We start from the raw sequence: 12,848 nt of genomic DNA, 5'->3' as shown, positions 1-12,848 counted from the left end.
TTTTGTATTATAAAATATCATTATTTCAAGGTTGAGATAAAAACTGGTGAAGAAGATGAGGATGTGCTTTACTCGCACAGGGCCAAGCTATATCGTTTCATGGATAAGGAGTGGAAGGAACGCGGGATTGGCGATGTAAAGATCCTTAAGCACAGGACTAGTGGCAAGCTAAGGTAAGTTTTTTAAGCAAACGTTTAGAGAAGATTTATCAGGGAGTGGGTCATTTGGCATAAAATCATTTGGCATACGGCCATTTGGCATAATGGACGTTTAGCATAACGGACATTTGGCATAATTTTAAAAAGTGATCATTCTGCATGTCATTTGGCATAACACACATCTGTTATAATTTTGAAAAGTGAGTATCCTGCAGGTCATTCGGCATAATTATTTTTACCTTTTGGAAGACGGACATTCGGCATAACGAACATTTGCTATATTTTGCTAAGTAATATCACAACGTAATTTGCATAACAGTCGAAGTTAAAGCTGCATTAAGCAATAATAAATGCGTTGTTTTTAATTTCCTGATACTGATTATATTTCGAGTGAATACATTTTAAAACTGATTTGCCTTAACATATGAGCAGTCATTTTTGTTGGGAATGTCAATTTCCTACCCCTTACACTACAAATCCTATTCACCGACCCCTCTACGGTGAACTGTCATTCCATACCGGAAGCCTAATATTTTGTCATTCATTACTTATACTTACACGACATAACACTATTATATATCGTTCTTTCAACCAAGTCGTTGGTTTTCTTTTATTTAATTCCGTTACCACTGCCTGAATTCCCATTAGGTTATGGGCCCAGTGGATTCGCGAGTGTCGGGATCGTTTTTTTTATAATATAGAAATGGAAAGAGAAGCCGAAGTGGCGCGTGTTCCACAATTCGACGGTACTAACTATCCCTCGTGGAAGTTCCGCATGCAGGTTGTGCTAGAAGAGCACGAACTTGCCGAGTGCATAGAGATGGAGCTGGAGGAAGTTGAGCAGTACGTCGTGAAACAAGAAGACACGATTGCCGTAAAGGAATTGAAGGAGAAAGCTGCGGAAAAACGAAGGAAAAAGGAGCGTCGTTGCAAGTCCCTCTTGATTGCACGAATTCATGACAGCCATCTTGAATACATTCAAGACAAGCCGACACCGAGAGCAATTTGGGTGGCACTGCAGCGAATTTTCGAACGAAAAAGTATAGCTAGCCGTCTACATCTGAAAAAGAAATTACTTTCGTTGCGACACGACGGTGGATCCCTACAGGATCATTTTCTTGTGTTTGATCGTGTAGTGAGAGACTACAAGACAACGGGTGCGGTGCTAGAAGACATTGACATCGTTTGTCATTTGCTACTGACGCTCGGATCAGAATACTCAACGGTAGTTACGGCACTAGAAACTATGCCGGAAGAAAATTTGTCCCTTGACTTCGTACGGTGCCGTTTATTAGACGAAGAAATAAAGCGGAAAAGTTCCGAAGTTGATACGTTGGTGCACTCTAAAAGTGATGATGCCGCTTTCGCCGGTTCGAGCGCCGGAAAACAAAAGAAAAAGTGGAAATGTTTTGGTTGTCACAAAGAAGGTCATAAAATTTCCGAGTGCCCTGAGATGAAAAATAAGATTAGTGGAACAATGAAAAATGGTGCGCATTACGGAACGAGTGATGATGGTGTATGTTTCATGGGTGGATCGCAAGCAAGCATGGGAAAATTCGTTCACTCGCGCGACTGTTGCTAACTGTGGATCACAAAGTAGTCAAAATATTGTGCTCACTAATTAACCATAATCAACGCATGAAGGGAGAAGTCTAATAACTTCAGAGCAGGTCACTAGATGGGCAAACTGCGAATCAAAAGTGAAGCTTAAAAAAATTAAGAGCAGCGTCAATTCTTCGCTCGTGAATGTTTGTCACGTAGCTTCGCGAAGCTCACAATGGTTTCTTCATGCATGATTAAAACATAGTACCTATTTTTGCACTGTATTTTTTGCTGACAGATCGCGTTATGGGTAGTTTTGTGATACACTACTAGCAATTTGATCTACTGAAGTTCCTTGCGGCCTATTTGTTAGCAGTGCATTGTTGTAAATTTTTAAAACCAATGATTATCAGCTGGTTTTAAAATAGTATATGGTTTGCCAAGTATTAATTATATTGTGCGAATATGAAAATGAAATAAAACTGTATAATGAAAATCCTATGCAAACCGCGAACCGCTCGAGAAGAGCTTCGCGAACGAAGCCATCCGCGTTGGGGAAGGAAAGAATTAAAACACAACTGATGTGCTTCTTCGTTGGTTGTTATAGCTTTGAATCGCATGTGTCCGTAACGACAGGTTGCTAGGTATCATTTTCGAAGCTAACAGAATGCATCACAACTGAAGAAAGCTTGCTTGCGAAGCGCGAACGATCGGTTCACGATGCGATTTTTCCCATGCTTGATCGCAAGAACGTCCACCAATGCAAAAGGTGAACTGGATCATCGATTCAGGATCGTCTGAACACCTGACAAACGACCGTAGTCTGTTCGAATGTTTATTTCCGATGGAAAACCCGATGCAAATTGCGATAGCAAAGGCGGGGGAGTGTATTATCGCAAAGTACCATGGCGAGGTGAAATTGACATCAATCATAAACAATGAGTCCATTCCAATTACCCTTAAGAACGTTTTGTACATTCCGAATGCAAGAGTGAATCTGCTCTCCGTGCGGAAGATGGAAACAGCAGGATTAAAGATTGTGTTTGCTAACGGGAAAGTGTATGTTAAGCAAAATTCGAGATTGATCGCTGTTGGCTCGCGGCGCGAAAAGTTGTATGAAATGAGCTTTTGCCGAATAAGTGAGAATACAGAAAAATCATCGTTGTATTTTTGCGGCCAGATTCCCAAAGAGTTAGAACTTTGGCACCGTCGGTATGGCCATTTAAGTGCGAAGAACTTGTCAATACTTTCTCGCAATAATATGGTCGTAGGACTAGATTGCAAAACCGTGAAAAAGAGTGATACCGTTACTGTGTGTGAGTCGTGCATTGCCGGGAAGCAGACTCGTGAACCCTTCCCCGCGCACGAGGGCAGACGAACCAAAGGTGTTTTGGAACTGGTGCATTCGGACGTCTGTGGCCCAGTTACTCCGGTGAGCATAAACGGTGAAAAATATTTTGTTTCTTTCATTGACGATTGGAGCCGATTCGTTGTCGTTTTCTTGATGCGTTCAAAGAACGAAGTTGTCGAAAAATTTCGAGAATACGAAGCAATCGCGAGTGCTAAGTTTGGCAGAGGTATCAGTCGGTTCCGTTGCGATAATGGTGGAGAGTATAAAAATAGTGCGTTCACTGATTTTTGCAAGCAAAAGGGTATCGTGATTGAGTGGACAATACCATACACGCCTGAACAGAACGGTGCAAGCGAACGTATGAATCGAACGCTGGTTGAGAAAACGCGTTCTATGCTCGAAGACAGTAGAGTTAATAAAAAGTTATGGGGCCCGGCAATCCAAACCGCAGCGTTCCTAACTAATCGTAGCCCAGCTAGAGTTATTAATTCTAATAAGACTCCGTTTGAGATTTGGAATGAACAAAAGCCGAATGTGAAGAGACTTCGCGTGTTCGGTGCAAATGTGTATGTGCACATTCCGAAAGAGTGTCGAAAGAAACTCGACGCGAAATCGTGGCGCGGAACATTCGTCGGATATAGTGCAAATGGCTATCGCATTTGGAATCCCGAGAGAAAGGAAATCGTTACGGCTCGTGATGTTATTTTCAAGGAAGAAAGAAATGTTCAGCAAGTGAGTGAAGGTTTTGGAAGTGAACAATTTTTGATTCCACCACAACACACCGGAGAGCCATCGAATGCAGGCGACGAAAGTGTACAAAATGATTTAACAGAGATGGATTCTGATGTCGAGGAAACAGAGGAAGATAGATTCGATAGCGCAGCCGAGCAAACGGATTCGGAAGCCGTAGAAGAAATTGCTTATGATGAACAAAGATCACAAAAGAAACGGACAGCTCCGAGGTGGCATAGCGATTACGAATTGAACTATACTGGATTCGCCCTAAATGCCATAAACTTAGTGGAAAATTTACCAAATTCAATTAACGAACTGAAAGTGCGAGAAGATTGGCCACAGTGGAAGCAAGCTGTTCGCGAAGAAATGGATTCTTCAATGAAAAATGACACCTGGACATTAATGAAGCTGCCAGAAGGAAGAAAGCCGATCTCATGTAAGTGGGTGTTTAAAGTTAAGAGATCTGACGATGGCAAGAGTGACCGTTACAAGGCTCGTCTAGTGGCGCGTGGTTTTTCTCAAAGACGCGGATTCGATTATTCTGAAACGTATTCTCCAGTTGCCAAGTTAGATACGATTCGAGCGTTTTTAGCGATAGCGAACCAGGAAAAATGGCATGTACATCAAATGGATGTACGGACAGCGTTTCTCAACCAAAGATGCCAGATTTGCAGACAAGTCTGCAAATTCGCAGACTTGTAATTTAAGCTGCAGATTTTTTCGGTGACGCAGCTATTTGCAGATTTTTCCGTTTGGTTGCAGATATATGCAGATTTTTTAGTTTGGTTGCAGATATTTGCAGATTTTTGAATATAAAGGCTTTTGGTTACACTAGCTTTCCTCACATTTTTGTTCTTTCCAAACTTTTAAAATTATTATTGCAGACATTTGAAAAAAGTACCTGGCATCTCTGTTCTCAACGGAAAAATAACTGAAGAAATCTATATGACGCCACCCGAAGGATATAAACAAGGGGACGGCTTAGTGTGTCGCCTTAACCGTGCGCTATATGGTTTAAAGCAGTCATCGAGAGCTTGGAATCTACGGTTCGATCAGTTCATGTTCAGTTCATGCAAGGGCTGAAATTCAAGAGGAGCACCAATGATCCGTGCTTGTATGTGAAGGGATCAGGTAGTTCATTGATAGTTCTCATATTGTACGTCGACGATACTCTTATCGCATCTCAGGACCTAGCGCTGGTGGAGGAAGTGAAACGTCATTTCGTCGAAGAGTTTGAAATGTCTGATGTTGGAGAAGTGAAGAATTTTCTCGGAATGAAGGTGGAGCGAGACATAAGGAAGCGAATCTTGAGGATAAGTCAGCGTGTTTTTTTGGAAAGTCTTCTTTTCCGGTTCAACATGCAGGATTGTAAGCCAATCTCGACGCCGATGGAATGTCGCCTGCGCCTGGAGCGAGGAAAGCAAGCAGAACAGACAGACAAGCCCTATCGTGAATTGGTCGGATGTTTGATGTATGTAGCATTGACATCGCGACCTGATTTGTGTGCAGCTGTCAATTATTTCAGCCAGTTCCAAAGTTGCCCGACCGAACAGCACTGGGTACAGCTAAAAAGAGTTTTGCGATATGTTCGAGGAACGCCTAATCTCGAACTGGTTTATCAAGGGAATGATGGTGCATCCGTGCTGGAAGCCTACGCCGACGCAGACTGGGCAAACGACTTGATGGACAGAAAATCTTTATCCGGATACGTTTTCCGCATTTATGGTAGTACCGTTTGTTGGCTAACTCGGAAGCAGTCGACGATTTCTCTATCTTCCACCGAGGCGGAGCTTATTTCGTTGAGTACAGCGGTGTGTCATGGAACATGGCTTGGGCGATTGTTAGGAAATTTAAAAATTAAAATGAACAAACCAGTTACATACTTCGAGGACAACCAATCAACGATTCGTGTAGCTGAAGATGAGCGCGGAGTGGGTCGATTGAAGCATGTTGACGTGAAACAAATGTTCGTAAGAAGGGAGATTCAGCAAGGACGCGTTGTATTGCAGTACGTTCCAACAGCCGAGCAGTTGGCGGATGTAATGACGAAGGGACTGCCCGCTGGGATTTTCCAGAAACATCGAGCAAATCTAGGGATGATGGATTCCGTAAATTGAGCGGGGATGTTGGGAATGTCAATTTCCTACCCCTTACACTACAAATCCTATTCACCGACCCCTCTACGGTGAACTGTCATTCCATACCGGAAGCCTAATATTTTGTCATTCATTACTTATACTTGTTACTATGTTTTAATTGCCGCAAGGTTCTACTGTATCGATTTTGTTGGCTATTTTCGGCAAATTTGAGACTAAGAGAAACGAAAGCAATAAAATTGAAAGACGGATAGGTATTCTAGAGCGAATCAGTTATAAACTTAGAACGGAAAACTAGAACTAGGCAGGCTCATATGGGCATGATCGAAAGGAAATGTGAAGAATTTTTTGCCTTCTGCATAGTAGGAGTTGGGCGTTCCACCCAAGTCTACCGCATGGTCTATGGTAGAACATAACTCATCATCATTACCGCCGGCGTCGGCGGTAAAACATGATGATGAGTTATGTTCTACCATAGACCATGCGGTAGACTTGGGTGGAACGCCCAACTCCTACTATGCAGAAGGCAAAAAATTCTTCACATTTCCTTTCGATCATGCCCATATGAGCCTGCCTAGTTCTAGTTTTCCGTTCTAAGTTTATAACTGATTCGCTCTAGAATACCTATCCGTCTTTCAATTTCATTGCTTTCGTTTCTCTTAGTCTCAAATTTGCCGAAAATAGCCAACAAAATCGATACAGTATTACTTATACTTACACGACATAACACTATTATATATCGTTCTTTCAACCAAGTCGTTGGTTTTCTTTTATTTAATTCCGTTACCACTGCCTGAATTCCCATTAATTTTGAGTTTCATTTTTGAAATTCTTGTGTTTGTTTATTTTTGCAATTATGGATTGTTTGTCTATGGCTTACGTTGTAGTATAGTTCAGATTTTACAGGTTTTTGTTGATGCAGTGCACTAGAACTGCTATCCGCAAGACATATGTTTTATTTTCTCAACAAACAAATTACAATTACAATGTTTTGTTTTGGTTATCATTATTATGATCGTCAGTGAGTTTTATCTTTCCATACACCGTCCTAATAATTAAAATTATCCCTATTATCCTTCTTTATATCATGAGCTATTCTTTCAAATTATATACTGTTCAATCCAGATGATAACTAACTTTATCATATCTGGATATCGCCAAGTTTTTCAAACGCTCAACACTAGACTATTGTTCTACTGCCTAAAATCCCTGCTACCAGAACGGGGTTGACAGAATCGAGGTAGTCTAACGCCAGTTCATACGCTTTGCTCTTCGACATCTCTCATGGTGAAATAGATTTCAACTGCTGAGATACGAGAACAGTTGTCAGTTAATACACCACGATATTCTCAATATCCAGAGGGACTATTCTTGAGCACTATTCGTCTCGGACTTACTGTCTGCCAGATGTAATCGCTCTACAATTCTCGATCGGCTGGATCTTCAAGCTCACATTCGCGCTCTATCTAATAACTGTCAACTGCTACTACATTTCAGGATAACCAACTATGGTCGTCAGTGCGCTGTTACCGGACTTCGTATTTTTAACTGTGTGGCGACGCTATGATAAGCTATGATTGTGTCTATTCTTAAATGTAACTAGTCTAGGCAATCACCATTGGGGCCAAGAAGTTTGTCGGTGTAGATACATAAATAACAATATCACAACAGTGATGCATCTGTTTAGCCAAGATTATGGAAAGGCTTAAGCATACAGATGTGAAATACCATTTTATCAGTAAACTTATATTTGTATTTGTATTTTATTGATTACTTCAACTGACCTTGTCTGTGGTCTTATTGAAAACTTATAGCTAAAATACATTGAACGTAATCATTCTATCGACGTCATACAGGCTAGTAAACATAAAAATCAGTTGAAATTACGGAAAAAAATACACAGGACATCACTCGATTCATTATCATACATATACGAACATAAAAATCAATTACAATGCATGTACGGATCTAAGCATATCGGGAACCGGGTTTCCATGTAACATTTGCACGGTTGATGAACTTGCGATATTTGACCCCACGGGGCCATGTCCGAGCATCCAATACGATAGACTTCCATTCCACACCAAGCTCGATTTTAAATAAAATGTAGTCCAAAGTATCACTGGTCTTCCAAGCTGGTACTAATTTCGTTACTTCTAATTTCTCGCTTTCACTAAGTCCAACAGCCTGTCTAACCATATAGCTCACATCAGATTCGGTTGCGCTAGTACCGATGTTAGACAGAAACAGCAAAAAACGCTCGTTATCGTCTTTCGTCTTATTGCACGATGGAAGAATATCCGTTCTATTGACATGATTATTTTTTGGGCGACTTTGAAAAACTGGCGAAGACACTGGTGTTGATTGGCGGACCGCAACTGTACTGAAATTGGATGCCATCACCGAGAGTGTGCTCAAAATATCCTCGATCTTCGCATACATGCTTGCCATCTCATTGTCGATTTTCGTAGGCGAACATTTAGGAGAAACAGGCACTGCGTGTTGTATATCGCGCATCGTTAAAAATCTATTCAAACAGGTATCACATAGCCAAATAACGTTACTGGTAAGGCAACAGATATGCGATTCAGTCAGTCCAACACAACTGGCATGAAACTTTTTGTTGCACATACCTTCACAGATTGCAAACAAATCAGTTAAATCAATCAATAAACTACACTTTTGGCAGTCCATTTCGCTTTGTTGTTATCGGCGTCTTCCCTGTGATCCTACGTGTTGAACAATGGCACTGTATTCCGGTCGTAAGCGGCGTCAAATTTTTGTTTTTATAATGTACGACGTAGAAATTTCTCCAAGTATGCTGACAGAAAACTCAGTTATCAGGCTAGATACTGGCACACGCAAGTTCTACTAAATTTTAACTAGTTTTACACAAATAAAAACGAGAATAACCAAGAGCGACGAAAACTGCGAGTAAAACACATAAAAAAGATATATTAAGCGACCAGCTGAACCTTTAATCAATTGAACCACATGATCATCTTGCAAACACACCCGATTGCTCGATTCCAGAGATCAAGGTCCAGTCTTGGATTGTCGGATTGAGAAATGTATAAAGCAGTTACAGTTACTACAAGTCGCAATCAATCAAAACTACCTGTACAACATAACCAACCATTAACGTTAGTAAATCATATCTGTAATAGACAATTTTAACATTTCCAGGGTTGTAATGCGCCGGGATCAAGTGTTGAAGATATGCCTCAATCACGCCCTAGACACAACCGTTGACTACCAGAAGAAGGATGAAAAGTCCTGGCAATTTGTGGCGAATGACTTCTCCGAAGGCACATTTGAGGTGATGAATTTCTCACTACGTTTCAAATCGTCGGAAATTGCGGGCGAATTCAGAGATGCAATCAAACGAGCGCTGGGGGGTGAGTTGGTGAAGACTCCTACCGGAACCGAAAACGAGCACGAAGTGACTCTGGATACTACAATTTCGACTCCAAATAGCAACTTCAACTTCTCGCAACTAAGTGATATATCACTGAATGATAGAGAACTGGCAGTTAGTTTAAAGCTTCCGGAAAACTTTTTCGAATCTCCGAATCAACCCTGCACGGGTTGTAGAGGTTGCGAACCTGATAGTTTCCAATTTCCAAGCTACGCAATGGTGGTGAACAAGGAGCTTGAAGATGATAAACCACTACCAATAAGCTTAAAAGATGTCAAACCTCTGCCTGTAACACAAAAGTTTAACAAATCTCCGAAGAAAGTGAGCTTCTCTGACAATATCGAGGAGCAGAAGATGGCAAGCCTCTTCAATTCGTTGTCCACAAAGCAGGAAACTAAATCACCATTTAGTGTTAGCAGTTTTGTTGCAGCTGAAAAGTCTTCGTCAGCGACCGTTTTTGGAGGAGCTTCTAAACAAGTAGAACAAAATACACCAAAGTCCATATTTGGAGGTAAGTTGTGTATAGCTGCTCTTTAGCTTTGAAATAATTTTTCATTTGCATAACAGGTTTGTCAACAACCGGATCCATATTTTCTTCCTCCCTCAATACTACTCCAAAAACAGTCATCATACCCGCTCAGTCTTCGGCCGACAAATCAAAGTCACCGTTGCTACAACCATCTGTGTTTGGTTCAGCATCACCTGCACTGAATAAATCTGTTGAGGGAGTGAAATTATTTGGAAGTGGTTTCGGCCAGAACGCTGTTAGCACAAACATTTTCGGGGGATCACCAACTATAACGACTGCTGCAAACGAGGAAGGTTCGAAGACTGCTAACAGTAACGTGTCAAAACCAATTTTTGGTTCAACTGGTACTAATAGCACATTCGCTGGAGTTGATAATACGACGCCTAAATCAGTTGTTGGTACAGATGTTTCCAATACAACTGATGCAGGAGGGGAACAAAAACTGTTTGGTTCCGGTGGTAATCAAAAAGTGTTTAGCTTCGCTGATGCTGCTAAGGGGTTTGATAAAAACAGTACTAATGTCACCAAATCGGAACCCGATTTTCTGAAGAACTTCAATTCCGGTGTTGATTTCGCTGCTCTGGCATCTGGTACAACTAGTAACTTCTTGACCAAGCAGAGCGCACCCAACAGTGGCTTTGTTGGTTTGACGGTCAAAGAAGACTTTTTCACTAGAATGGCAAATAAAACTAAACTTGACAATAGTGGCGGAGCTGATCATGAAAACGACGACGGAACAGTTGGAGAAGAGAACTATGATCCCCATTATGAGCCAATCATTCAATTGCCTGATGAAATCGAAGTGCGAACTGGGGAGGAGGATGAGATCAAATTGTTCGGAGATAGAGCTAAACTGTATCGATACGATGCAGATACTAAAGAATGGAAGGAACGAGGTGAGTTATTAAATTATTTGAATGAACAACACGTTTAGAACATACCTTTTTGCAGGTGTTGGTGAACTAAAGATTTTGCATCACCCGGGACGCAACAGTTATCGACTGCTGATGCGCCGGGAACAAATTTTCAAACTAGTGCTGAACCATGCTGTGACGGAGGACCTACAAATATCTCCGTTGAACAACTCGACGAAAGCATTCTCTTGGGCTACTTTGAACCATGCCGAGGAAGGTCCACAGCTTGAGCACTTGGCGGTTCGGTTTAAAAACGAAGACATCGCAAGCATCTTCATGACCGCCTTTGATCAGTGTCAAGAAAAGCTACGATTGAAGCCACACTTGGAACCGGACCAGGATTAGTACCGGCTATACGCTGGACGTAAGTAATTAATTAAGAAAAGGTAGTTATTCATTTTTAATGTTATGATAATTGGTAGTCTGTTGCATCTCAGTTTATCTGTTTTCTGTACTTCTTCTGTACTGTACTTCAAGCTACAATTTAATTCGGTTACAACAAATCGTTACTGTCCAGAAAAAAAATCCGATCATGTTATCTGCAAAATAAAATTCACACGAAGGTGATGGACAGAATTTTGCCAGCCAGAGTTAATTTCTTTTGTTTCATCAAAATTCGTTTTTGCGCGTGAGCCGCCTATTCTTCCTAATTGTGGAAACAAAACTGAACAGACGTTAAACTGTTGTCTCTTATATGTATAACCTCTTTTATTCAGTACTATAAGCTACAATTAAAAAAGTAACTTGAAGTGACAACCATGCGTGGGCAGAATCCTCTGAATATATTGAATCCCGCAAAAAAAAATTAAAGAAAAGACTGACGTGTACCTAGTGAAAATTATTGAAGACAATTTTCCACCCCAGGCATGGCCAGTTTTTCACTTCAGGTTAGTTTTGATGGGTGCCGCTTGTAGCGGATTAGGCTATTACTATCGAATGTAAGCATTTAGATCGTAAGCACATTTGACACTAAACGAGGTTTGGCTATTTTTTCCGATATTTTCGCGCAAACTACTTTTTCGATTTGAGTTTGTTCAGAGCTCTCAACAACAACTACGTCTTGTTGAATGTCTATCGGAAAGTGTCATAGTTAACCACATTGGCAAATCAAGGCTAATTAAAAAGTTTCAATGTAATTGATATGACAGCAGTTTGACCCGTTACTAATCCGAAAGGTGTCCAGGAATAATTGCATGTGATAAATATTATATGTTAAGGTAAATATCGTATCCATTAAAAATCGCGCGTTCAAGACTATTGACACGGTGTTACTTATGCTGTTCTTTCGGTTAATCGATAATAGAGCAGGTGGTATAAGTCCAGTTTTTTCCCGTGGAGTTGCGAAACTGATAAGCAACCGCAGAAACCTTATTCATGTTTTCGAATCATGAGGATTTTGCATAACTGATATCTCCGGCATTCGTGCTACATGGCCAGTCCACTATAGTCTGATATGTTTGATCAGCTCTCCGATGTCAGCATGATTGTGTGCTTGATGCAGCCTACCCGAGGCTGTCAATATTTCAGTATTTCGTAGTTCTAGCTTTGAACATACCTTTTAGTTTTCTTTAACTGTCCACAAACGAGGCAACAAGTCACGCGTCACATAAAATAATCACTAGGATTTTTTTCTATTTATTCACATGCGGCAACAGAAACAAAGTGTTGCCGCATGTGAATAGCTAGAGCAAACTATAGTGATTAATTAATGCGACGTGTGTCCTGTGCCTTATAGGTGGATAGAATAGCTGCTATATTCGATTAATCCACTTCAGATCTAAGATATGAAAAATCAGATCTAAGATATGAAAAATGAAACCAGGAACCAGACAGAAGCATATTCAAATCGATTTTTCTTTAGTAGAGCAGAGTGGGGTCAAGTAGGTCATTTTTTTGCGATCTCGAGCGACGTTTTTTTTTTGCACTGATTTTGACAAACTAACACTCGTTGGAAAGGTTATTGTCTGGCAACGTTTTAGCAGTAACGATTTTATGCAAGGCTAAATATTTTTCAAGAATAATAAATGAAATCCCTTGACGCCATTCAGGTAAGAAAATGAGGAAGTGACAATTGATGTGAAAAATCATGAAACCGCGAAAGAAAA

The 12,848-nt window shown here is 40.8% G+C and overlaps 1 protein-coding gene across 2 annotated transcripts in view; it reads left to right on the top strand.

Moving 5' to 3' along the window:
- The window catches only part of LOC131684355 (E3 SUMO-protein ligase RanBP2-like), a 40,815-nt gene extending 28,925 nt beyond the window's left edge, over positions 1–11,890 (top strand). For both annotated transcript variants that reach the window (XM_058967163.1, XM_058967162.1), the window contains 4 exons: positions 31–173; positions 9,069–9,811; positions 9,868–10,725; positions 10,781–11,890. In XM_058967163.1, the coding sequence (XP_058823146.1) occupies positions 31–173; positions 9,069–9,811; positions 9,868–10,725; positions 10,781–11,088 (2,052 nt within the window). In that variant the 3' untranslated portion in view covers positions 11,089–11,890. The remainder of the gene's footprint in view (positions 1–30; positions 174–9,068; positions 9,812–9,867; positions 10,726–10,780) is intronic.
- The last annotated feature ends 958 nt before the right edge of the window (positions 11,891–12,848 follow it).

Source organism: Topomyia yanbarensis, chromosome 2 (assembly GCF_030247195.1).
Source record: "Topomyia yanbarensis strain Yona2022 chromosome 2, ASM3024719v1, whole genome shotgun sequence".
In the NCBI taxonomy this organism is placed as follows: domain Eukaryota; kingdom Metazoa; phylum Arthropoda; class Insecta; order Diptera; family Culicidae; genus Topomyia; species Topomyia yanbarensis.
Note: the sequence above shows the minus strand (reverse complement) of the source record. Positions and strands in the feature narration are given on the sequence as shown.